General features: G+C 56.2%; 12 protein-coding genes across 12 annotated transcripts; 6 read left to right on the top strand and 6 right to left on the bottom strand.

The window, feature by feature from the left end:
- Nucleotides 1-864: 864 nt before the first annotated feature.
- Nucleotides 865-2,408, top strand: B0H64DRAFT_45246 (glycosyl hydrolase family 61-domain-containing protein). The gene is made up of 3 exons (XM_062807201.1): nucleotides 865-1,349; nucleotides 1,416-1,631; nucleotides 1,696-2,408. The coding sequence occupies exons 1-3, from the start codon at nucleotides 1,025-1,027 to the stop codon at nucleotides 2,094-2,096; spliced, it is 942 nt and encodes a 313-aa protein (XP_062654774.1). The 5' UTR covers nucleotides 865-1,024; the 3' UTR covers nucleotides 2,097-2,408.
- Nucleotides 1,932-2,359, bottom strand: B0H64DRAFT_410218 (uncharacterized protein). The gene has a single exon (XM_062804777.1). The coding sequence runs from the start codon at nucleotides 2,323-2,325 to the stop codon at nucleotides 2,101-2,103; it is 225 nt and encodes a 74-aa protein (XP_062654775.1). The 5' UTR covers nucleotides 2,326-2,359; the 3' UTR covers nucleotides 1,932-2,100.
- B0H64DRAFT_410217 (uncharacterized protein) lies at nucleotides 2,360-3,451 on the top strand. Its single transcript, XM_062804776.1, has 5 exons — nucleotides 2,360-2,501; nucleotides 2,587-2,853; nucleotides 2,921-2,961; nucleotides 3,046-3,093; nucleotides 3,159-3,451. Exons 2-5 carry the CDS (start codon nucleotides 2,721-2,723, stop codon nucleotides 3,273-3,275), a joined length of 339 nt encoding a protein of 112 aa, XP_062654773.1. The 5' UTR covers nucleotides 2,360-2,501; nucleotides 2,587-2,720; the 3' UTR covers nucleotides 3,276-3,451.
- A 1,122-nt stretch (nucleotides 3,452-4,573) lies between these two features.
- Nucleotides 4,574-5,479, top strand: B0H64DRAFT_420535 (uncharacterized protein; the record flags this gene model as incomplete). The annotated part of the gene is made up of 1 exon (XM_062805467.1): nucleotides 4,574-5,479. One exon carries the CDS (start codon nucleotides 4,574-4,576, stop codon nucleotides 5,477-5,479), a length of 906 nt encoding a protein of 301 aa, XP_062654772.1.
- Nucleotides 5,480-6,555: 1,076 nt separating this feature from the next.
- B0H64DRAFT_436110 (uncharacterized protein) lies at nucleotides 6,556-7,500 on the bottom strand (the record flags this gene model as incomplete). The annotated part of the gene is made up of 2 exons (XM_062806178.1): nucleotides 6,696-7,500; nucleotides 6,556-6,644 (listed from the first exon to the last, which is right to left on the bottom strand). The coding sequence occupies exons 1-2, from the start codon at nucleotides 7,411-7,413 to the stop codon at nucleotides 6,556-6,558; spliced, it is 807 nt and encodes a 268-aa protein (XP_062654771.1). The 5' UTR covers nucleotides 7,414-7,500.
- Nucleotides 7,501-9,903: 2,403 nt separating this feature from the next.
- B0H64DRAFT_436109 (uncharacterized protein) lies at nucleotides 9,904-10,965 on the bottom strand. Its single transcript, XM_062806177.1, has 2 exons — nucleotides 10,661-10,965; nucleotides 9,904-10,597 (listed from the first exon to the last, which is right to left on the bottom strand). Exons 1-2 carry the CDS (start codon nucleotides 10,917-10,919, stop codon nucleotides 10,065-10,067), a joined length of 792 nt encoding a protein of 263 aa, XP_062654770.1. The 5' UTR covers nucleotides 10,920-10,965; the 3' UTR covers nucleotides 9,904-10,064.
- A 163-nt stretch (nucleotides 10,966-11,128) lies between these two features.
- Nucleotides 11,129-12,490, top strand: B0H64DRAFT_410200 (uncharacterized protein). The gene is made up of 2 exons (XM_062804775.1): nucleotides 11,129-11,839; nucleotides 11,953-12,490. Exons 1-2 carry the CDS (start codon nucleotides 11,317-11,319, stop codon nucleotides 12,186-12,188), a joined length of 759 nt encoding a protein of 252 aa, XP_062654769.1. The 5' UTR covers nucleotides 11,129-11,316; the 3' UTR covers nucleotides 12,189-12,490.
- An 88-nt stretch (nucleotides 12,491-12,578) lies between these two features.
- Nucleotides 12,579-13,559, top strand: B0H64DRAFT_45173 (uncharacterized protein). Its single transcript, XM_062807178.1, has one exon. The coding sequence runs from the start codon at nucleotides 12,709-12,711 to the stop codon at nucleotides 13,342-13,344; it is 636 nt and encodes a 211-aa protein (XP_062654768.1). The 5' UTR covers nucleotides 12,579-12,708; the 3' UTR covers nucleotides 13,345-13,559.
- B0H64DRAFT_45167 (carbohydrate esterase family 5 protein) lies at nucleotides 13,427-14,778 on the top strand. The gene is made up of 2 exons (XM_062807171.1): nucleotides 13,427-13,891; nucleotides 13,951-14,778. The coding sequence occupies exons 1-2, from the start codon at nucleotides 13,688-13,690 to the stop codon at nucleotides 14,428-14,430; spliced, it is 684 nt and encodes a 227-aa protein (XP_062654767.1). The 5' UTR covers nucleotides 13,427-13,687; the 3' UTR covers nucleotides 14,431-14,778.
- A 120-nt stretch (nucleotides 14,779-14,898) lies between these two features.
- Nucleotides 14,899-18,478, bottom strand: B0H64DRAFT_331109 (ankyrin repeat-containing domain protein; the record flags this gene model as incomplete). Its single annotated transcript, XM_062800981.1, has 6 exons — nucleotides 14,899-16,208; nucleotides 16,332-16,556; nucleotides 16,617-17,173; nucleotides 17,255-17,382; nucleotides 17,633-17,898; nucleotides 18,016-18,478. 6 exons carry the CDS (start codon nucleotides 18,476-18,478, stop codon nucleotides 14,899-14,901), a joined length of 2,949 nt encoding a protein of 982 aa, XP_062654766.1.
- A 216-nt stretch (nucleotides 18,479-18,694) lies between these two features.
- On the bottom strand, nucleotides 18,695-20,618 carry B0H64DRAFT_436105 (uncharacterized protein). Its single transcript, XM_062806176.1, has 4 exons — nucleotides 20,148-20,618; nucleotides 19,522-19,975; nucleotides 19,148-19,378; nucleotides 18,695-19,016 (listed from the first exon to the last, which is right to left on the bottom strand). The coding sequence occupies exons 1-4, from the start codon at nucleotides 20,325-20,327 to the stop codon at nucleotides 18,988-18,990; spliced, it is 894 nt and encodes a 297-aa protein (XP_062654765.1). The 5' UTR covers nucleotides 20,328-20,618; the 3' UTR covers nucleotides 18,695-18,987.
- Nucleotides 20,619-22,301: 1,683 nt separating this feature from the next.
- B0H64DRAFT_300416 (uncharacterized protein) lies at nucleotides 22,302-23,162 on the bottom strand (the record flags this gene model as incomplete). The annotated part of the gene is made up of 1 exon (XM_062800099.1): nucleotides 22,302-23,162. A coding segment is annotated over one exon (861 nt), but the record flags the coding sequence as incomplete, so codon positions are not given.
- Nucleotides 23,163-24,569: the final 1,407 nt, after the last annotated feature.

Here is a 24,569-nt window from a genome sequence, read left to right as displayed (position 1 = left end):
AGTAATGTATGAGAACAACTGCAAAGGAGCAGAATCTCGAAACGCCATTCGTGCGCTTCAAAGTGTCTTCTGGGAGTCGCGCCAAGCGTGTGGGGGATTTCGGAGGCAACGCTCCTGACAGACAGCCCAGCCCGGAAACGCTTGGGGCACACCCCTGAACGAAATATCTCCCGAGAATCGCCCAGCTGGGCGATGGGTTTCTGTGTTTGGGCCCCTGAGCCGACATTCCGGCGATTGGCGCCACCTCGGGAGCCGCTCGCTTAACCTTTGGGGGCACTGGGTGTCATTGCGCGCTCCGTCTTTTCCAACCGGATGCAACGCTGCATCTGGAAACAAGGGGGGTGCCCGCTCTCCTTCTCCTTCACCGCAGCACCTTCAGACGATGGGCTGACCTCCACCCTCAACGCGACCCAGGTTCCGGTACCGTGGTTCCGTTGCGCGTGATGTTCATGGAAATCTAGGTGTGCAAACAATGACATCGTGCCTTCCTCAACAGGGCCGGCACCCAGCTCCGACTGGTGCGACCGTGCAAGCGACAATTCTCCGTTTCGACTCCTTCCAACCAGCGACGGTGAAGCTTGCGATAGTCTGTCAGCCAAGTGGCCCAACACGGCAGTTCCGGCGCCTTACTTCTCCGTCATTTCTGCATTCAGTCATGTTTCGTTGCGGAGAGGAGGCTTTCAGCTCCGCCATATTGGGCTGACGACTGCAAAAAGCCATGGGACCTTGACTATGTATCCCTGCTGGTGGGATAACTGAGGCCGTGAGTATGGAGAAATTTGAGGATCGCGAAAGTCGTATTCTCAGGTCGACTCGGACTTGGCTGTTTCAACGCGCTGGAGAAACGGGCCGACAGCTCTGAGTTGTGTCTACACAACATAACGAAGGCATCGGTAACGCTGGACTCTCTAGATTATAAGTACTATCTTCGTCCAACTCTCCAAACTGTTCATCTCAGGAAATCCAACCGCCTTTCGTTTCTACATCGGACTGCCAGCTCAGCCCCCACTTTCTTCCGTTCGCCATGAAGTTCACCGCTCTCGCCGTCGGCGCCATCGCCGCCCAGGGTGTTTCTGCTCACTACTGGTTCGACACCAACATCCTCAACGGCGCCGCCCAGACCCCGTACAAGTACGTCCGCGAGTCCAGCCGGCAAACCAAGTACAACCCCATCAAGTTCTCGTCCAACCCTGCCTCGGATATCCGTGATGGTTCAACTATCGACGGCCCCGACGCCAGGTGCAACCAGGGCGCCTTCGCGAGCGCTGGCCGTACCGATGTCTTGACTGTTAGCGCCGGCGATGAGATCCGTCTTCGCCTTGCTGCTGGCTCCGACTTCCAGCACCCAGGTGAGTAGCTCCAAATCAAACTTGGTCTCCGAGTCGAACTGGATGACTAACGTGATCTGAACACAGGCCCCGGCCTTGTCTACCTCTCCCGGGCTCCCGGTGACAATGTGAAGGCCTACGACGGATCTGGTGACTGGTTCAAGATCTACGAGGACGCCGTCTGCAACCAGGGCGCCGACTTCACCAACAGCGCTTGGTGTGGCTACGGCCAGAACACCCTTGCCGCCAAGGTTCCCAAGGATACCCCCAACGGCGAGTATCTCGCCCGTTTCGAGCACATCGGTAAGTAGCTCCGGTGCCTAATCCGTTCGCGGCGGAATCCCTTGGCCTAACACGGTATACCTAGGTGTCCACCGGTCCCACGTCAACCAGCCCGAGCACTACATCTCGTGCATGCAGATCAAGGTCGTCAACGGCGGCAGCGGCAGCCCTGGCCCCACCGTGAAGTTCCCCGGCGCCTACAAGAGCAGCGACCCCTACGCCAACTTCAGCATCTACAACGGCTTCAAGCCCTTCACCATCCCCGGCCCTGCGGTCTGGTCCGGTGGCGGCGGCAGCGGCGGCAACGGCGGCAACGGCGGCGGCAACAGCGGCGGCGGCAGCACCCCCCAGCCCGAGCCCAGCAACCCCGGCACCGCGTGCGCTCCCATGTGGGCTCAGTGTGGTGGCAGCGGATACTCGGGCCCCACGTGCTGCTCTGCCGGATCCTGCAAGGCCAGCAACCAGTGGTACTCGCAGTGCGTGTAAGCGGTCATGGAGTCGATTTATTTCTTCGGCCGGACGGGGATCGGCCAAGGCACTGTCGAGTTGAGACAGCAGCCTGATTTTTTGCATAGCGGTTCATCTGAATAGCAACCTTTTGGAGTTTTCCTCTTGGACATCTGACATGCGCCGTTTGTGTGATGAAAACATGCATAAACACAACCACCAGCCCCGTTGATTGCGGCCAAGGCCAGCAATACAAATGGTGTACCATGCCAACCGCACCTGTGTAAATTAATGCTGTTGGCCCCCACACAACCCTGACATCACCATGCCCCGAAAACTCGGGATATCGAAGAGGGGTCACGTGGCGTCTTGCTTGTTCGAGATGCAGAACCCGCGATCAGTTAAAGCCAAGACGAGTGCCCAGTATAAAGATAAAGTTCACCAGTAAGTACATGCTCATGACGAACAATGAGCGGCAAGTTCCACTCGGAGTGACGTCGATTGCGGGGCACCACTAACACGACAATGGCATCACCGCCCCCGATGACATAACCTCAAAAGGGGCACCTCGAAGCTTAAAACAACCACATTCTATCTTCATCCTCTACACAGGTTCAAGTTAACCATCACAAGCACCCACAACAACACAAGTCACCACCCAACATGTCATCCTCAGGACACTCCAACGTCGGCTTCCGCGGCCTCTACGAGTCGCAGAACCAGCGGACCCATTCGCACGACGAGATGGACCAGATGTCAAAACACACGGGCGAGAACGTGAGGGGCTTTATGCCGAGTATGCTACGCCTCCGTCCCCAATCCTCCAATGCCGTCCAGGAGAGCTGACACACGAGAATCAACAGAGGGCCAGGCGGAGGAAGTCAACCGGCTCCAAACAGAAGAGGTCTGTCACACCCTCCCAGCCTGCGTTTTACTGCCACTGGTAAAGATGATTACTGACTAGGGGGATTGTTGCTCTGGTTTACAGATACATAGGAAACAAGCGGAGAACATGAAGAAGGACCCCACTCTGGCTGTCAGTCCCCTACCTCCCCCTTTACCATGGTGTCTCTGTCCCGGTCTGACCCTAATATGGAACAGGCAACACTCCATGGCAACGCGCCGGCCAAAGGAGCTATCATCGACAAGGAACTGCAAGAGGAGGACGAGGCCGCGCTGCGGAGAAAGAGTGATTCGCTGCCGGGGAAGAAGTATTAGGTCTGGTCGTCAAAGCTGTGGGTGGTACAGTAGGTTGGGTCGGGATGCGGGTCCCATTCGAGTTGAGGACAGCTCTGGGTGATAGAATAGCTGAATGGAAAGAGAATGACTCGGTATTTAGCTGCAGGATTGTATCACGGACGAGCTTGGACGCAATGCTAGTACCTTGACTCCCTCCTTGTCGCGCGCTTCTTCCCTTCTGCTCTGCTCTTGATCTGGCTGATGGACCGTATTGAGGAAGGCTGTGTACAGGTACGCTACCCACGGGTTAAAGCCAAAGCTGGGCTTGCCACCCCACTGGCATCGTCTCGCTCAGCTCCGCATCCTCCCGCAGAGCCGCCATGCTCTCCTCACTTCTGGAGCGGCGTTCTGGCTCACATGCGACCCTTCCGGCCATTCAAGGTCAACTTGGGCGGATCAATTTCACAATCCCCCCACACCAACATCTCGCAGTCCATCACCCTCCTCGCCATGGACAGAACGAGTAGCGGTGTAGAAGACGGCTGAGTGTGCAGTATACATGACCAATACAAAGTCTACAATTGCGGGCGTCGGTAGGGAGGTAAACTCCCAGCACAAGGTTGTGTACACAAATGCGTACCCAAAAGTCACCGATGTGGAGGAGTTGCAGCTTCATCTCTGCACACTGCATGCTTACGTGGTCCAATCCCGTCACGAAATGCACTGGGACCGCGAGGCTCTGAAAGACGCTCATAGTAACCGGGCACAGGTCCCCACTCACACTGATGCATACATCCGCAAGCCTCTATTACGCCTATTCGTTGTTGGCTCTGCCACGGTTTACGGAGACCCTCACCGCCGCGCTGTTTCTTGGAGCCTTTATGCACACAAATATTTTGCTGCCGCGTTGAGGAGTAATTGGTAAAAAGCGGAAGTGGCAAGGAAACGGTGTACACAAGGTCATCGTCAGGGTCTGCACCTTCATGCTAGGGGTTTGTTTCGGCTACCGTAGCCTGGTAGTGGACCATTCATATTTGGGGTAATGACATGGGCGTATGTAGGTGTAGCACTAACAGTTGAGATTGCGGATGACATGGAAGGTAAAATCGAGTTGAGCGCTGTTGAAATGGCTTTCGGCGTGTTTTCTTTGGTGGCGTGCGACGGATTGTGAGTGCCCAATGCTGTGTTGACTCTTCAAGACGCGAGTTAACTCGCACCTGGTCTGGTGGCCTAGGGCAAATCGGCCGCGAAGGTGAAACTTCGAACGATCATAGACTCGGCTACAGGACAGTGTCGTACATGTTTGTATATTCCAGTCAACATCTCGTTGCCCTACAATGAATCGACACGTGCGTATCGGCAACAACGGCAATGATGACGACGAGCCACACGGACGGCGTTGGGCGTGCCCTTTCTACTTAGCCAACCCGATCTGTCACGCGGGTTGCGTGGCGTACAAAATGGGACGGGTGGCCGACATCAGACAGCACATCCAGCGGAAGCACGCGAAAGAAGCGGGGAAGGAGAGGCTTGAGAAGATGCAAGGCAGTAACAGCAGAGGAGAGACGAACGTGGATCGGTGGTACGCTCTTTGGGCCCTCTTTTTCCCAGACCTGGATCGGCCGGCAACGCCGTACTATACCGGGACCGAGTTTGTCGACCTCTCTGTTGGCTTCATGTCGCGCTTCATGGGGGAGTGGAAGAAGGGTGGTAGTATGCCGGCGGATGTCAAGACGGTGTTGATGGAGTACCTGGCCTTCGTCAAGTCCACGTCTCGCGAGATGAAGTCGGGGCGTATGTTTGTCCAAGCTGTTACCGAGGTCAGCGAGCACCAAGCCCAAGGCACCGAGATCCAAGACAGCAACACCTTCCAAGGCCTCCCACTGTTGCCCAACCTACCTAGCCGGGTGACCATGGGTCCTCCTCAACAACCCGACCCACGAGGCTTCATTCCCGGGTATTACGGCACCCCGACGTCGAATGTCCCGACTCAGCCGCAAACTCCGTCGATGCCTGTCGCCAACAGTCAATACTGGCCCCACCTCGCCGACTCTGCGGCATACCCAGCAGTGTCTGCCCATGAGCTTCCTCCCGCCCAGTCGCTGTATGCCACAGCCGCCAACGGGCTTGTCGACTATGCAGTTGCCGCGTCCAACCTCTCGGGCACCGTGCATTGGGCCCCGGCGGGTGATTCTGGAGATGGCGGTGATGTTGGGCAGTTCGGCTTCGGATACGACTACTAGGTTTCTCAGCATGGGCATGCTTTCGATGTCGGTGGCTGAGTGACGAGTCGTGCCTGGGCTCGTGTGCGGTGTGACGGAGGGGGGAGGGGGCCTACCCACCTAAGTAAGGAGGCTCCTAGAAGTCTGGGTCGGTTAGCGGGCTGAGTAAAGAATGAGAGAAAACATGATTGCTTTTGATTTGTTTCCTGAGGTGAAGAAAGTCTGCGTCCAAGGGTATGATCGAGTAAAGCTGCGTTGTTTACCTCCTTTTTGACACGGTGCCGTTATGGTGAGTCCCGAGGGAGTGGGTGAAGTGCAAAGCGGTGTGAAACGAAGCTTGTCCTCAGAATAAAAGCCAGCTAGTGGTAAAAACTGGGCACGAACAGCGGTAGAGGACATGATGTTTTAAGCGTGGATACATTGCCCAAGATATGCGTCGTAAAAGAAGAGAAACAGGGCTGAGGGGTGGGCTTTTGTCGTCGGTGAGCAGTGTCAGCCTTATGAGAAGACCAAAAGGTTCCAAACGACAAAACTGGTCGGTCTCCCGTGGTGCAATTTACATTTTCCGCGGAAAACAGCACTCAAGGCCCACTGGTTTGCCAAGACGCCCTCTCACAGGGTCCACTCCCGTGCATCCCCCACGGCAATGCACCATCGCGCCCAACACACAAATGTGAACGGAGCACCACTTCGATTGGGCCGCCACAGAGGACCCACACGAAGTTTGACTTGCTCCGCACCCCCCCGACAAAAAAACTGATACACCAAAAACCATCCGCCCCCATTTTAATACATCACAATTCTGTCAAAACGCACCCAATTTCAGTAAATTCAAGTGCATTCTAATGCCCTGTCATGGCTCCTTCCATTTCTATACAGTCCTTCAAAATCTGTGGGATTTTATCTACCCAACGGTTGATTGAATCCTGTTTCAATGCGGCCCAACCCTCCTCAGCAAGCTCCCTGACAATCGAGTCCTCCCAACAGGGCCGTTTACGTATATACTGTTTGGGTAACTGCCATACCCGTTCAATGGACACGAAGTCTAGGCTCAGTAGGCAGTTAAAGTAGCTCTCAAGCCCATTTTCCTTCTTCCACTAGGTCACAATATTGTTTCCTTTCCCACCGTAGCCAGAATCGTTGTCTTCCTCAAGCACAAAAGAATAGCCCTCCCGAAGCCAAAGGGCTACCACAGGCTCAAGGATTTAGTCGCGGTAGGCCTTTATAGTCATCTTACCATTACTATTGCCGGGGACGTTATACCAAACTAAGGGGCTCTTGAAATCGTGGCCAACAGCGGCCCAACAATGGAGCCTGCGAAGGTCCTTCTCTTTCGGGGCGTCCTTTTCGACCATACAGTCAGGACAAAACCTTTCCCAAGGTCGCCGAAGAACCCAGATTTTACCCTGCGGGCCCCAGCCGAAGTGGCACTCATCAGAGAATCTGACATAGTACCAGTCTCCCGCTTCGGGGTACCTCTCCAGCATGATTCGGCTATATTCCACCCGATTTTCCTTAGATTGGGTGGACCGGTACTGCTTCTCGCAAGCAATGCACTTCCGGAAGTTCAGTTCCCGGAGGGCACGGCAAACAGTTCGGGCAGAAACTTCGATGTCGAGGCCGGCGGCGGATGGAATGGCCTCCCAAGGAAGAGTACACCCGTCGAAACCACCTTCATCAATGCACCTCTCAATTTGTATGAGGGCTTCGTGATCGAGCTTCTTCTTCCGTCCACGCGTTTCGACGTAGTTTGAGTGAAAGGTTCGGGGTTCGAGGGTCGAATTTTCGAATTCGCGAAGGATTCGGTGGCCGGTTGCATGGCTGACTCCGTGGTGTTGGAAAACGGCCGCCTTTGTAAAAAGCCTTCCACGGCCCAGGTGGCCAGTGGAACGAAGAAAATCGACAGTGCCCTGGACCCGGGATCTTCGAGGTGTTGAATTGTGTGCGATGCCCATTTTTTACACTGAAAATAGTACTGTTTTGCTAAGAAAGATTGATGTTGATTGTTGTGATGGTGCATTTATGGGTGGGTGGGTCCAGGGGTTCTGGAAAAAAAACAGGTTTTGGTGTATCAGTTTTTTTGGCCAGAGCGTGCTCCGGCATATGAGTGGCTCCAAAACGGCTCAGCAGTGTAACATTCTGCTTGTCCTCCCCACCCAGACACCATTTCGCAAGCATTTTCCGGAACGAGACTGCTTCCATGTTATTTTTTGTCCTCCTGCGTGGCATTGATAGCAGCGTAGGCACCTTAGGTAGCTGACCTATATGCATGTGAGCCGCGGAGGAAATAGAATACATCGATGGCGCTATTAAGCCGATAGTTTGCGGTGTATTCTGACCGCGACCAAATCGGCCATGTGTCACTGTGTCAGGCAGGACAGGTGTCCACTGTATGTACTTCTCTCGTAGGTAGTGATGAGGAGGCTTTTGCCGCGGGTGTTGGTCGTTCGAGGGGTAAACCCGGGGTCCCACTTCAGAGACGCTCATCAACAGTCCTGCTGCTTACCTAGGTAGGTACCGAGGTAGGTAACTTGGCAAAGTTGGCATCGTCTGACTGGTCGGCATGCACCAAACACCAGTCCTCCTCTAGCTGGGATCTACAGGCCACAGGGCATCAACAGGGCCCGCCTACTATGGACCTCCCTCGAAGCCGCCTTCCCCGACCTCTTAGGCGGTGTGCTTCCGCCTGGGACGATAGTTACGGGCCCGGGTGATTTTCGCCGGCTGGTCGTCTCCAAACAACGATGATCAATACAAGGAGACACTGTCATACTTTGCAGGCTATATGAATACCCCTCACCCATATGTCGGAGCTCTCCTGCAACCCGCAACTCAACGCCCACAAGAACCCATTGCCCCCCCTTACTCACCACCACCATCATCGTCATTAAACCCAGACCCCACCAGGACCACTAAACACCCCAATCATCAACACCAACCGCCTCACCCACGGCCTGGGCGCCGCTTCGGGGAGGACAATCGCCAACCCCAAGCCCAACAACCCACCCTCCCCCCTTTTATAACTAGCAGCACCGGCCGCTCACCAACTCTGCCGGCACGCCCTTGTACAGCGCCCGTGTGCGCCCTTATTCAGGCGGACAGGGACAGCTGCGGATCCAGGACTGTCGCGCTGGTGCCGCCACCTCCCGCGTTGTGGTGGGGGTTGTTAACTTGTCGGTGTCGCTTTTGTTGTTGATTGTGTGTGGTGGTGATGGTGGCGTTGCGGATAGGCATCATGTTCCAGGCCCTTCTTCCCACGACTCATTTGTTCTGCTGTTGAGATGATTACCGAACAGGTCCGAGGAAGCTTGGAGTTTGCGTCGTGGGGCTACGGTGTAATAGAAGGAGTTGTGGTAAGACATCGAGGTTCAAGCTCAACATTTGCACGTTGACATCACAAGAAATCCCAACGTGAGAAGACATTGGGGTATCGTTAATCGGAAAGGAAAACCATGAAGAGATCACCAGATAGGTACCCCGGAACCGGCCCAACCAACCACCGGCTCCTACATATCCCCATCAACGTCCACCCTCTCCCCATCCTCTGCCCCCTGAGAAAAGGTCAAAAGGCGAAAAGGGACAGGGGCGCAGATCGGTAGTGTGGTCAAAGACTTTGTGTGATGGGCTTGAGAGGGAAGATAGCTGTGAGATTTAGTCAAGTAGAAAATGAGAAGAGGTACATGCTGGGGACAGGATGCTCGATACTCTGGCCTGCTGGAGAGTGAACACTGGAAGGGAGATGGGAGACAGATGTTTATAGGACATGCACCAGAAGGACCAACCAAGGTTTCATCTCGTCTTTACGACATTTTTATTGTTCTACGCACATCTAGGCGTCTTCAACGTTGTTTAACTACCTTTAGCAAGCGGAGATGTATTGAATCTGGACAATGCGTTGTGATGCTCCCTAGGTAGGGTGAAGACCTAATGACAATTCTAAAACCCCGTTCCTCTATTAAGATGGAATAGAGTAGGTACTAAGTAGGAGGTTATTATACAGGAATAGTTTGCTCTTCAACACTAGCCATTGTTTAACTTCACTAAGAAACAGAAATGTACAGGTATCAAAGTTACCTACCGAGGTACACAATATGAACGTACATATAGTGGCGGTCGCTTCAGGTTCATGTTGTGATGTGACTAGCACCATACATGATAGACACCGTAGAAGCGTACGTAAGTCTCAACGACAATATTAGCACTATAACGTTATATATTTCAACATAACAATTGAAAGCAAGGACTCGTATATTCAACACTAAGGACATGTCACAATGTGCGAAAGGAAAAGAGCGGGAAAAGAAAAAAAAGGCCGAAAAACGAGCCACAACTAGGAACCGAAAAAGGAAGACTGTGGTCATTCTCCGGGCCCAGAGCGGGTTTGCGTCAACGGGGGGAAAATTGACTAGGTTCACACTCTTACCACTGTACTACCGAGGTGGTTTCCTAGTGGTTGAGGATTGGGAATAGAAACGTAACTTATATAGCGCCATTTTTCGCAGCCAATCCTGCTACGACCGTGTGCCTGATTACACCAACACTCTCATTCTCGGAATTTTGGGAGTGGTGACCTTATATATCCTAAATTCCTTCCCTAATCCTCTACCTACCCCGAAACCCCCACAAACACCACCAAGACGGCCGCATACGTCGCCGTCGCCACCATGGTCTCGGTATTACTCGCCTTAAACAGCACCGACAGCGCGCCCGCAAATACCAACACTGAAATACTCACCGTCACCAAGCTCTTGACCACCGTCACCTCGGGCAACCGCATCACCATCATCGGCACCACCAACATGGCGCCGCCCAGAAACGCCACCAAAAACCTTGCCAACCTATCCACGAAGGGAGATACCTGCTCCGGCGGCTCGTTGTTGAAGTACTCGTCCGTGCGGTTGCGGACGTCGTATCGCGTGTAGGTGACGGAGCGCGGGAGGTGGCGCTTGAGCGTCTCGCGGAGGGTGTCGGTGGGCAGGAGGGAGGGGTCGGCCAGGCGGCGGTAGCCCGAGCCTTCGTCGATGAAGTGGTAGGCGTCGTCGCCGAAGACGCGCTCGAGGTCGAGGCGGCCGCGGCGCGCTTGCGAGCCGGTTATGGGGGTGAGGCGGGTGAGGTATTCGTAGTCGCGGATGGCGTTTGCTGTGAGGCGGTGGTTAGAACTTAGTGGGGTGGTTGGGGGTGGTTGGGGATGGAGGGAGGTACTGTAATTGTGTAGGACTTTAGTGAGAGATTCGGTTTGCTGGGGCGTTGCCGTCTTAGTTGTCATGATGTCGTGTTTTAGTTTGGCCAACCCATTCTGCATGTTCGAGATGTTCATGAGCTGGAGGCCTCGGAAGATGAGAAAACGGGGTTCTTGTCGCCCTTCATCGAACGTGTACTTGAATAATTGCTCTCCGTAGGACTCGCCATGGTCGCTCTCACCATGACTGTCATGCTGACGCCCGGGCGTTTGTGGCTCCATTCCTGAATACAAGTACAACAGTCTGAGAAATGATTGCAGGGCAATTACAGATTGGTTACAGATTACCGAGGGAGACGTCCAGGGACGTCTCTTGGCCGTTCGGTTATTCTGCCAATAAGCAGTGTGGCTGCCTGCGTCTCGGCTCCGCCTATTGGCACTGCCTGAGTGTTCGCGTTGTCCACGATGAGCAGGGGTAATAAATCGGGGCTGAAGGCTGGGGCACCTCGGTCACATTGAAGAGCGTCAGCAGCTGGAGACGAAAACGCAGACCGCTCACAAACCATTTCCCCGTGTACGTGACGGTTAGATACTTAGTTCCCTACTCAACTCCACGTATTTAACAACGCCCCCCTTCGGGGTATTTGGCCTGTTCTCGCCATACCAGACGTCCCCGAGCATGTCTCTCATCTGCTTCAAACGCTGGCGGCGGAACCGAAAGCAGGCTGTTGAGGAGCCCATCGACCCAAGAATCCAGCAAAGTCGCAACCCTAAGGGCCAGGTTTCTGACATCGACGACGCCGTGGTCGTTCCTACCAAGGGGTTCCTCGGTGGCTCCCTCGACAAGGGGTTCCTCGATGGCTCCCTCGAATTACCGACATACAAACCCAGGTTCAACCCCATTAATATGGTCTCCCCGTTCAACTGGGTAATGTTAACCATTTCGGACGTCCTGCGCACCATGTCTCGAGACTCCTATCTTGCTCGCTGCGTTCTTTTCGAAACCGCCCGGCTCCAGCGGCGTGTATTTTCCACGGGATCACTGAAGCTGTCCGAGAGCGCCCGCGCCGTCGACATGGAGTTGATCACGTTGCGCAAAGTCTTGGATGAAGGACATGAACTGATTGGCGGCCGCTGGGACGAAGAAGAGAGGAAGAAACAAGGCTTCATTCTCCAAGGAGAACCGTTCCAGCAAGCTATCGGTATGTTCTTTTCTTTTTGTTCTTTCTTTTCTTTTTCGGTTTGTCACTGAGTTTGTCACTCCAGTTCGTCTTAGTTGGAATGGAGGATTCTAATGATAAGGGGGAAATGATAGGTACGGCAAAGAAATCACTTCGGGAGTTGGAAAAGACTTTCAATGACCAGATACTTGGCGAACTGAAGAATGGTCTGGAGAGCAAGGAAAGCATTGACCATGGACGGCTCGTCGGAAAAGTCGGAAACACACATAAGGAGCTTCGCCAGGTCTACGCGAAGGTGATCAACGCATATTTGGAGGAAGAAGGGAAAGCAAGGGAGGTTGCCGGGGATGCCGGTGTGGCTGGGAGCTGAGGGAAACTTGGGTTGGGAGCAATTGAACAGTACTATACCGTCCATATCACGGAGATATTTACGGTGGATGGCTTCGTTGCGCGGATTAGATTATTTTTCGGGATCGGGAAGCGGGTTGCCTGGCAATTATTTCGCGCTCCTTGCTCGCATTGCTGGTCGTCGCGGTGCAGACCGATGTTCACGAGAAGCAAGAAACTGTAACGGCGCGGGAGATGGTGCTATACAAGCTACACTTTTGTTCCCAATCTTCAACCACTAGGGAAACCACCTCGGCGGTACAGTGGTAGAGTGTGAACCTAGGAAGGGAGTTAATTCCCCGCCCGTTGAGGCGGATATGAAATTCAGTCTCACGTCTAAATTCATGTCACTTTCTACCTTCCCTACAACAAAAAGTCAACAACAATAACGGCCTTTAATATTCGTTCCCCGTCCTCCTATCTTTCAGTTCTAAACCCTTTCGAGCAGAGAGAGAACCTCCTAAAGGGCAAAAAGGAGCCCCGAAGGAACCGCTGACTTGAACATGCCAACATTGAACTGCCTGCTAACGAACCCTTCTGCCCGAACCCCTCAACACCATCCTCGGTCCTCGGAACATACCGTCTCTCGCAAGACTGTCGATACCAACACCACGGCATCGACGGCCCCTTTTGGTAAGGTCCTCCCGGTCCCCACAGACCCTCACCATCGATCTCATCCTGTTTCAGCAGGTCCAGCAGCCCCAGCAGACCCACTCGCAAGCAAATCTATTTCGGGCTATTCCGGCGAATCTCCAAACACTCCAAAACACCATCACAAATCCCACCGATTCTCGTCGTGCCTCGGCAGTCACAACTCGGCGCAGCGGCATTTGAAGGTCCCTACAGCAGAGCAATATCCAAGAGCTGCACCCCGCAACGCCATCCGCACCCAAGAATGCGGGGAAGAGCAAAACCCGGCATGGTCAGCTGCCGTCGTCGTATTTGGCGTGGATCTCCCGCCGGGGTTCCCCGGATTGTGCTGTGGTACCTGCCCGAGCTGCCGGTCGGAGGATCTGTCTTTGACATTCTTTGGTGGAGTTGAGAAGCCGTCGTGTGCCGTTCGGGAAGGGGGCCGATCCGCCAAGCCGCGCCCAGGTTCGCTTCACGACCCTGATTTAGTAATATCTCGATGGCGCTAGACCCCAAAGAGGAATGCTTGCGGCGGGCCTCGGCGTTTGGGACGACCATGTTCAAGGAGTCCGCCGTCAAGGGGTGCCCAGGGCTTGGTATGTTTCCTGCGTGGGGAACACCAAAGACAGCTGAAGATGATGATGGTTTCACGGATTCGTGTGAGCCTCAACCTCACGTATAAGTAGACGGCGAACGCCACTCGACTGCAAACATCTCCCTCCAGCTCATCACCCAGCCAGCAGCCTCAAGTCTTCCGTTCCGGTCAACGCCTCCACCCCATCTTAGCTCTTCCCTTTCCTCGTGTGAATCAACCCTCACCTCAACCCAACCAACCAACCACCAACCGCAACCATGAAGTTCCTTACCCTCCTCAGTGCCGCCGGCCTCGCCACCGCCCTGCCCACCGCCCCGGCCACCGAGGTGAACAACAACGCCGCTCAGATCGAGGCGCGCCAGCTCTCGTCGACGCGCAACGACCTCGAGAACGGCGACGCATCCAACTGCCCCAGCGTCATCCTCATCTTTGCCCGCGCCTCCGGCGAGCCCGGCAACATGGTACGGCCCCCTTTCAACAACCCCCCCAAAACAAGCAGACCACTGACCCCCAACCGCAGGGCATCTCCGCGGGCCCCAACGTCGCCTCCGCCCTCGAGCGTGACTTCCGCAACGACATCTGGGTGCAAGGCGTCGGCGGCCCGTACAGCGCCGGCCTGGCCGAAAACTTCCTGCCCGCGGGCACCTCCCAAGGCGCCATCGACGAGGCGAAGCGGCTGTTCACCATGGCCAACACCAAGTGTCCCGACGCGGCCGTCGTGGCCGGCGGCTACAGCCAGGGCACGGCCGTCATGTCCAACTCGGTCAGCGAGCTGTCGGGGGCCGTGCAGGAGCAGGTGAAGGGGGTCGTGCTGTTTGGGTATACCAAGAACCTGCAGAATGTGGGGCGCATTCCGAACTACCCGCGGGACCGCACCGAGGTGTACTGCAATGTGTCGGATGCGGTGTGCTGGGGGACGCTGTTCATTGCGCCGGCGCACTTTTTGTACACGACCGACTCGTCGATTGCGGCGCCGCGGTTCTTGAAGAGCAAGATCTAGGTTTGAGTGGTTGGTGGGAGGTGTGTGGTGGGAAAAGGGGTGGTCCGGAGGCTGGGACTCGGCCGTGGAGGGGGGTGGTGTTGGGGGTGGTTGAGGCTGCGCTGAGCGGGTCATGAGTGATGAGGATATGGGATAGGGCTCGGGGCCCGTGTGTGTGTTCCCGGGATGATGACGGCGACGAAGACGGTTTTCTTTTTTATCAATGAGCTCATTTCGTTCCTGGTTCATGTAAATAGTTGGCTTGCACTCTGAATAAACTCACCCATGGGATAAACAATGGTTGGATATTGAAGTGGCATTGCTATCCTTTGGGGGGTGTGGTGTGCTGCGGCCAAACCGAACCGTCCCTTGGGAGACAAACCCCATTTCCACCACCGTCAACACCCAACAGAAGACAAACAAAGCGTGTTAGTCGAAGCGCCGAAGACAGAACCTCCCGAAAACGAAGCACTGCGGATGCCAGCACATCTATGATGTGGAAGCGACGCCCTCGGGACCTGGAGTCGAGCTCCAAAATATTTGCATATACTGCTGCCGAGGAGGTGCCGTAACTAAGGCCTCGAGGCCCGCAGAGTCGAGCATGCCGAGAACCCGGTCGATATCCTTCTCAAAGTCACCAGATGTGTAGTCCTCGGGGGGAACCGAAGCGATGCCCAGGGGGTGGTCCATCGAGTCGACTCGGAACCCGGGGGTGGTGGGCGTGGCAGCGGGGCTTCGGAAGTTGTGGTCGGGAGGCAGCACGGGGTTTTTCTGTACCGACGGGAGAACAATGTCAACGCCCAGTCGGTGTCCAAGCTGCGTCGCGACACGCGCCTTACAAGCCGCGATCTCGGCCTTGATCTTCAGAAACTCGGGCCAAGGAGGCGACCGACGACAGACAGGACGGTCACGGAAGACGATACGACCGATTGGAACCAAGGCCGACTCGGTTTCGCCCTCGCGTGGGACAAACAAATCCTCAGCCCTGGCGCCATAATCGAGCAGCAGATCGACTAGGTGCTGGTTTGCCGTGAGGGCGGCGAGAGACAGCGGTGTCCACCCGTTGTTGGTCCTAATACTAACATCTGCGCCGTTCTCCAGCAGCAATCGGGCGGTGGCGGCCTGGCCCTCCGAGTCGGCCCAGAAACCGAAGAGACAAGCGTAATGGAGGGGTGTCCAACCTCTAGCGTCGGCTACGTTGACAACAAGGCCCGAATCGGTCGGGCCACCGAGAAATTGCACAAGCTCCCGCACCCGCCCGCCAGAACTGAATACGGACGCGTGGTGGAGCGCAGTACGGCCGTGGGCGTCAGTGCTGTTCATGTCGGCGCCGTAGTTTAGGAGGACGCGGATAATCGGCAGTTTAGTCTCAGAATCGAATAATTTGCACATGTAACGCAGTGGTGTCTGGCCCGTCTTGGTGGGAGGTATCCCCATGAATCCCAAGGAAACCGCAACGACGGCATCGATTATGGTGGACTTTCGGGTCGGTCCGGTGTGGTTCCGGACGAGGGTGGCCTCGGCCAAAACCGCGATCACCTTGCACACCTTTTCGGCAGCCGTCCATGGTCTGTGTGGTGCGTCATTGACAGGACGGCGAGGGTTGGGATTTTCTGCCCACCAGATAACGGAGAGGATGGGAGGAATCAACCGCTCAGCCCAGCCCGCGACGTCCGCCCCGTGGGCGATGAACAGCTCGAGAAGGTCGATAATGCGGGGATGATCCCAATGACGGGCCAGCAGGGGCATAGGGTAGCTCTGCTGTAACGGCTTGGTGATATAGGACAGCTCGCTGGCGGCTCCGTGGGCAAGAAGGAGCCGTATTTTGTCCATCTGAAGCGGGAAGACGTCGCCGACAGTAAAGCCGGCCAGCTCGGCCCCCAGGGGCGAGCGGGACGAACATTGATAGGGAAGGTCCCGACAGCGGGGAAAGAAGGACCCGCGATAAATGCCAATCTTTGTTGGGTCGGCACCGTGCTCTAACAGCAGCTTCACGGTCTCGGCCGGGGTCCCGGGCAGCATGGCCGCCAGGAGCGGCGGGAAGCCCGGCCGTGGGGAAGGATCCGGGTCACGGTACTGGCGGACTTCGGTGCACTGATTGGGGTCGGCGCCGGCATCGAGAAGTTGGCGGAGTATTTCGGTGTTGCCTCGTGAAGGCGCATCCGGGAGGCCGGTGGCGAGGTGGATCGGATAGAACACTTCGCGACGCTCAAGGCGGGCAAACGCCGCCACGTCGGGGCCTGGAGCGTTGGGGTTGACGCCATGTTCGAGCAGCAGTCGAACAATATTCAATTGCTTGGCGAAAATAGCGACCCGGAGCGGAGTATCGGAAACAAGAACATGACCGGGGAGGAAAGGGCCGGGGAGGAAAGGGCCGGTGATGGAAAGGCTGGGGATGGAAGGGTCGGGGATGGAAGAAGGGTCTGGACAAGAACGGGCCCATGAGCATCCCAGACCGGAATTGGGGCGAAAGACATAATCAGGCGGCGCGCCGTAACTGAGAGTGCGTTCGAATGTCGAGACCATGCCGAGGGTGCAGGCCCAACGAAGAGCGAGGCAGTCAAATTCCGAGATGTCGCGTTTGTAGAGCATGTCCACCATCGTGCTAACGAGGGCGCGGCATGTGAGGGCGAGGTGCAAGAGATCGGCTTGGTACAGGAGACGGCAAATCATGACGAGCAGCTCCGGGGGCAGGCTAGTGAGCATGCGAAAACCAGGGGGGGCCGCGTGGATGGCAGCGGGATCAATCGGCGCTGGCGACGCACTGGCGTTTCCAGCTCTACTCATGTTCCCCAGGGTGATGGTGAGGTCGGCGGGGTTGACGGTGAGGTAGGGGGGCTCAGACGGCCAGCGATTTGCGCGGTCGACCCGACCCCGGCGCAAGGCCTCATATTCCTCGTTTCTCTGCCTGACATAGCCGGGGAGGGACGGAACAAGTCCTGGCTTGATGGGATTGGGGTTGTTCGCCATGGCCTACACCGACGAGCCGGGAGTGGTGTTTGTCGAAATGTAAGGATGAAAGATAAGTGATTGTCCAGTTGGCTCTCCGGCGCTGCGCCGTCCGACGAATGGTTGTCACGTGTGGTGAGGTGGCACTTTGGGGGCGGGCTTATCAAGGACGAACGTGAAATGGGTATCATGGGTAAGAAGACCGCGTACCGTCTGCGAGGGGTTCCTTTTACCTTTGCCGGATGTTCTTGGGCTTCCGCTTTTTGAACATGACAGTCGCCCCATCTGACCCCTCTACGCCGGAAGACAGCTCTGGTCCACGACCAGCGCCCGTGTTTTCCTCGCCCGGTTCGTCCTTGACCGGCGGGGAAAGTACTGGTTTGGCTGTCGCTGTAGTATCCTCCGGTTGTTCCTCCTGGCTGTCTTCAAGCTCCATCTTGATCTTGGGAGACGCGCCCTCTTCTTTCTTCGTCTTGACGAGCGGCCCGCTGAGCAAGGCATCAAGCTCGGCATCCTCCTCGGCGGGCATTGTCTTCGAATCTATCCCCCATTTGCGTGGCTTCTTGAAAAGCGCCTGGATGGCCTCTTCCTGTTCCTTCTCCTCTTCCGTCTGTTCCCTCTCCCGTTTTATTCCGGTCGCGCGGCCCTCTGCTGAACCCAGACCCTTGCCGTCTGCGTCCCGGCCCCCGTCTTCGATGATCTTTGTCGAAGTGACCGTCCACTCGCCCACCATTGCCATGTCGCCCCTAAGCTCGGTCGGGATACTGACACCAAGCTCGGCCAGCTGCTCGAGCTGTTTCTGCCGCTCTGTTTGTGACGCTTGTTGCGGTGGTGCCCCGTAAGCCCCGCCACTGGGTTTTGTCGCCGACTTTGACGCGGCCGACGCACCGACACTGCTCCCCGACACGACGCCATTTAGCCGGTCGACTTCTCTCTTTGCCCTCTCCTTGTCGCGCTCTTTTTGGTCGGCGTTGCGGTGCAGGTCTCGGAGGGAACGCTTGATTGCGCCTTGATGTTTCGCGGTGGATTCGTGGTTGGCGCGTTCGAGCCCGGTGTCGCGCACATACACGCTGCAGTGCTTGCACCAGTATCTAGGCGTTGACTTCCAGTATTCCGACATCTTTTTCAAGGTTGGCAGTCGACTTATCGGGCGGGGTGGATGCTGTCGGAAGCCAGAACAAAAAGTTGACTTTGGGAAGGGAACTCCCAAGCCGGCACTGGCCGGCAGAGCAAGCCATCCATGCCAAGCCTCCAGTTTTGGCCTCCACTGAAGCTCGGGCCCTGCCTGCGCCGGCGACGGATCCATGCTGCCCGGGGCGGGAGACTCCATTCCATGCTTCATCGTCAAGATCGTACGCAGTTGGTCGGAACCTACCTAGGTAGCTGTTCTCTTAATGGGATGGGAGTCCGGAATAAAATAAAAAATAAAATAAAAATGCCACTGTCACCATGAGGCAGTCCACCATCGCTATCAAGATTTCCTTGTAATTATTTCACTTCCGCATCAACGGGCAACCCGAAGCGGACCCTCCCCGCCTGCAACCCATGGGCCAACCCACTAAAACGCCCCAAAAAGAGCAACCAAACGCCCCATCACTGGATGCACCTTCCCCAACCTCAGTCCTTCCATCAGGTAGTATGTAACTGCCCGAAATAACCTCCACAGCAAAGCAAGCCCAATCACCACCTACCTACCACCGGCACTCCCAACCTCAAAATCCCCCCACCACCACAACCGCCCCCACCGCCACCACAACCCCAACACATCCCCCCCAACCACCAAACCCACCACCACCACCCAAAGCAGCCGCACCAGCCGTGTCCACCACAGGCGGCGCCGCCGTCGGCACCGGCATCGGCGCTGGCACCGTCTCTTGCGCACCACCACCGTCACCAGTCCCTGCGGACGGGCTGGGAGTCGCTTGGCCGTCAGGGATTTGGGAGACGGAGGGCAGGCTGGTCGCTGCGGTTGGGGCGCCGGGGAGGGCGGCGCAGGGGGTGGTGTGTTTTTGGAGCTGGCCTGTTCTTCGGGTTAGTTACTTGGTTTGTGATGGTTTGGGGGGTGGGTGTGGTGGGTCGGGGTCGTTTGTGGGATTGGGGGGGTGGGATTGGGAGTTGGGATTTGGGGTGTGGCGGGGTGGAAAAGGGGCAGGCAAAACATACCGTCTCTGATCTGACAGATCGGGATGAGGGCTGTCGTGGTGATGACCTGCGACTGGCCGTCGCTCTGCGGGATGGCCAGTGTCGTGGTGACGATGCGGGTGCCGATCACGGTCTGGGTGGTGTCCTGGCCATTGCCGCCGTCACCGCTGTTGCCGCCGTCGCAGGGCAGGATGAGAATATCCACTGGCGAGCACTGCGCCGCGGACCAGCGATCGTACAGGTTGTAGAAGGTGCCCGACGCGCACTGCCAGAAGATGGCCGAGTCGCCAAGGGCCAGGGATCCGTTGTTGCACGCCGAGAAACCCGCCGTGTACAAGGCGCCCGACTGCGGGGGGTCGTCGAACTGGAACTGGAAATTGGACGCGATGTAGCCGGTGCGCCCTTGGCCGTCGGTGAGCACACCGTCGGCGAGCTGGACCACCACCGTGCCGTCGCCGGAGCAGGCAGCCCGGTTCTGCGGGTTGGAGTCGTCCGGTTAGCGGCCGTTACCTGCACCCGATTATCGGGTCGTGATGTGGGGCAATCGGATTGATGCCCCATGGTTACCGGGTCAACCGAGGGCCAAGCCAGGTTGCCCCTGGAAGCACCGGGTGGCATTCAACATGGTCGGTCGGAAAGTGACGTACCTCGATAAGTGCGTCTCGCTTGGCCTTCCCCATTAGCGGGATGACTGTGATCTCGAACATGCCGGCCGCGTTGGGCTGGCACCCCTCGGGAGCATCGCCCTTGGGCGCAATCTTGTCGGTTACGCCCTGCGCGATGGCCAAGGGCACCGTCGCCAGCGCGGCAAGAAACTGAAACTTCATTCTGAGAGTTTCTGTTGACCGATGTATTTTATTTGTTGCTCCGCGGGGGGGTGACGATGGGACTGCAAAGAGGGCGTACCGATGACCAGGGAGACGGCCACAGGCGAGGGGAAGCGGTTCTTTGTAGCGATGGTTTATTGGTGTTTTCGTTCCAGCAAGATCGAAGATTGGCGTGGGAGAGGGGAAGAAAACAAGAAGAGCTCCGCTGGCAAGAACAAGCCCAGTTGCTCAGAGGTGACCTCAGGTAAAACTGCGGGTCTCGACTCAGTGCCATTCATTGGCCGCCTCATGTGCAACACAGTTTATTGTTGTGAGCATTCTGAGATGGGCCCCTCACCGTCGTCACAGGCTCGGCACCAAGCTGCTGCGGCCGGGGCCTTGGCCGACTGCCGCTAATCCCTGTCCTGGGAGCTTGGTACCTATGCAGGTGCATGCACTCGGCTGCTGTCGATCCCTGCACCCAATCTTGACTCCAACGATCCAGACACCAGGAGGACGAAAAGTGCACAGAAGTTCACGATCCCACACTCACACACTCACACACTGAGGTACAGCATGAATAAGCCCAGATGCCGGGCATGCTTAGTGGCTCACAGCTCCTATGCATGCTGGCAGCCACGTACGACATCACTTAGAATCATAGGGGTGGCACAGTGAACCAAGCTTCCTTTGTTCCATGCCAACTGTCTGAACGCTGCTTGGCCAGATTCACCGCCTCTCCTTGCCTGCCAATCAACTTAGGGCTCCCCAACGAGGGCCTTGAAGATTGATGACACAGAAAAGCTCCGGACTTCAATGGCGCCTTCGGCTGTGTCAACTCTCTGTTGTGGACTTTGATAGCATGCATTGTTCGACATGCAGGGAGAACCCCCTGTGTTGCCACGTTAGGCAAACTCTCAGTTGTTGTTGGGTTGGTTAGGTAGGCACTGAGGCCCAATGTTTCTGCGAACCAATAATGAGAAGATTTCGAAAGAGGTCTGAACAGGGGAGAGACACCAAGGTCACTCGGTAGGTAGCCGAAGGTAGGCCATGTTGCGTTTCTTCACAACGTCAACACTCCATCACGCCAAAGAAAATATGACATTTCCAATAACTGAGAGCCAGCCCCAGTACATATGATACCACTATTCTACTAGCAGTGTCACCCTACCCTTCTTGTTCCGATTTAGTTCGAAGAACACATTTTCTGTCCCACACAGCAGTCCACACGCAGAGACAACGGGGAGCGTTCCTGCAGCTCACCATCGCCGAGTCGCTGCTAACACTGAGCTAAGAATGGGGGGAACCCCCAGAGATAACATCCTCCCCGGTGATTGGTGGCCTGACGGTTACTAGTGTGCCACCGGGCAACCTAACCTGCTCCGCGCTGTATCCTGGCGCGACGGTTACTACGCCGGCCGAGGCCCCTGCGGTGTTGGTGCGGCTGGGCTATAGGACGAAGATAATGCGTCAGCAAAAGACGATGGTTCCGTTCGAGGTGGCCGCCACGCATGCTGGAGAAGGTCTGGAAGAAGTGATGAGACTTACCTGCGCCTGGCCCTCCCCTCCGCGCCGAGCGGCTCGTGCAGGAGGCTGGGCTGTCGTGGTTGACCCTCCCTGCCGTCCCTGACTGGTCTGGGCCGACCGCGATGGTCTCGAGGCGTTTTGGCCTCCCGATGATGCTCCACTCTGTCGTCCCTGACCGGTCTGGGCTGTCGACGACTGTCTCGAGGCGTTTTGAACCCCTGATGATGCGCCACCTTGCACCCTCTGTCCAGTCCGTCCGGACGACGATGCTACGGGGGGGGTTTGGCCTCCCGATGACGCTCCACCCTGCCGCCTTTGACCGGTCTGGGCTGACTGCGATGGTCTCGAGGCGTTTTGACCTCCCGATGACACGCCGCCCTGACGTCCCTGGCCGGTCTGAGCTGACGACAATGGCTCTGCTGGTTGATTCGGCGCCTGCCGGACCGGCAACGAAGTTACCCCCTCGGGTGGGGCGGATGACGACCCGGCTTCTGCCTCCTGCTCGGGTTCTGACCCTTCCTTCTTTCGCAGCTGCTTTTCCTTCTTATTGATGTCCTTTTCCGTGAACTTGGTGTAAGTGTCGGACTCATGCGCATAGTCCGCGGCGCAAGTCCTCAACCACCCTTCGAACCCCGGCTGCTCACAATTGCGCGGCAGTTCGTGAAGAGTGCGCATCGCCTCCAGAATCAGTTCTTCCGTAGACTTATAGCCCTTCCACCCCGAGGCGTTTCTGAACGGGTAGTGTAAGGCGCTGACGTTGAGGGTGAGGGCCAGCAATACCCGGTAGATGGCAGTCGTGGCTGAGGCAGCTCCAGCCTGTCGACGGAATTCGACAGTGTCAATTCTCAGAAATGACAGGAAGTTAGTCGACAAGTACTTCACTGGAGTTCCGTCCCGGGCCACTGCGTGCAGACCCTTGGCAAACGCCTCCTTTCTCTCCTTGTCGGGCGTGCCCTGCGCTCCCATCAGGTCCACGAGCTTGTCGAAGAGCGGACCCCAGCCGTCGACCCCGACTCTTAAATACTCATCTGACGCGAAAGCATCATGGTTGGGCAACGCGTATCTGTTTACCTGCCGTGCGTAGGGCAAAAGCCCCCTCAGCGCCTCTTCCCAGAAGAAGGCGCCCTTTGCGATGTCGATGAGGTCAGTCTTACCGTACTTGGCCTTCGGGTCTGGTCCGCGTGAGACGTGAACGTGGGAGGAGCAAAGGTGGTTGGTGTATAACTCAAAATCCTTGCTAATGGCGCGGAACACTTTATGGATTGTTCGTTGCCAGTCGCTCTCCGCGGCCGTCGGCGGCGAGATAATCTCGACGCCCCCTGTATGATTCTATGTCAGCATCACACGCTTCCAGAATAGAAAGTAGGTAGTCCCCATAACAATGGAGAAGGCTCAAACTTACACCATTTTTTATCCTTGGATTTGGCACCCTTGGCTTCCGATATGACCCATTCTTTGAGACTCTGGTCGGTAACGCACGTCCAGCCATGATCCTTCCCCAAGGTACGCTTGACACCGTCGATGATAGCGTGGGCTACGCGCTGGCGCTGCACCTCTTTCTTCATAGCGTGGACCGGACCTAACCGGCAGTTCGTGAGATCAAAATCCCATTTTGACCAATGAGCCGGCAACTTCTCTTTGGCCTTCACTTTTTTCACCACGTCAGTCTCGACACCTGGTCTGACCCTGACGAAGATTTCGATTTCGAGTCCAAAGTAAGGATTCCGCCGTTCGGGTGTCGTGGAGCTCATATTGGTTTGGGTAAGGGTATTTTGGAAGTTATTGGTAGATCAACCCGCAACTCGGTGTCCTGCGTTGGAAAGGATGGCTGGGGACGGGTGAGTGGGATGGAGAAGAGATTGAGGCGGGAGGGAGGGTCACTGCTGACAAGGACGAAGGTTGTGATGTCTTGAGGCGGGAGGGGATGTTGATATGCAATTTTCTGACTAGCTAAGGTCAATACGTGAGGACGCAACCGTAGTTATATGCCATTACCCTTGCTTGGAACTTCCGTGCTCTCAGTAACCCGCTGGTCCCTACCAAGGACCGCACCGGCGCGATGAAACTTCATGCCGGCCACTTTTCAAACACTATAGTGATCCTTTCTCGTCAAGAAGAGCCAAGTCGGCGGGTGGCCATGGCTTGATGGCATCGTCGAACGCCCGGACCGATGCGCGAGACCCGTATCCGACAACCGTCTGGAACTTTTTGCGGCGTTCCACGTCCTCTATTTTTGGGCGCCAGTCCTTAAAGCTCGCAGCAAGTTTGGCGTCCCGGTCTGGACCCGCTCCACCAGGATGAGATCCTGAATGCTTAATGCCAGGCCGTGAACCGGGGAGAGAACTTCGAAGGGGAGGCAGTCCATGAGGATGGGAAAGTTCCGTCTACGGTGGGGAAGTTCCAAGAGCCCCAGGCCAGTATGGGGGCCGCCGACTCTATTTTTTGCCAATAACGGAGCCGCTAGCTCAACTTTGGACCTTGAAATAGTAATGGCCAAGCAATGGTCTTCAATTGGGGTCTCTCGGTGTTGTTCCATGTTTCATCCTTCACTCTCCCACCGTGCGGCGCAATCGGAGACGAAATGTGGGACTCGAGTCTGAAGCAACGAATCCTATCTGGGTAGGGAGGTACAGACATACCTAACTAGGTACCTAAGTGCCTAGGGAGTCAGCCAATGTCCAGGTGGGTCATTCTTTTATAAGAGGCCGGTGTTTCGCGCGGGTGGAAATCACTGTT

This window comes from Chaetomium fimeti (assembly GCF_033439085.1).
Source record: "Chaetomium fimeti strain CBS 168.71 chromosome Unknown B0H64scaffold_10, whole genome shotgun sequence".
In the NCBI taxonomy this organism is placed as follows: Eukaryota; Fungi; Ascomycota; class Sordariomycetes; order Sordariales; family Chaetomiaceae; genus Chaetomium; species Chaetomium fimeti.
This window is presented reverse-complemented; position numbering and strand designations above follow the sequence as displayed.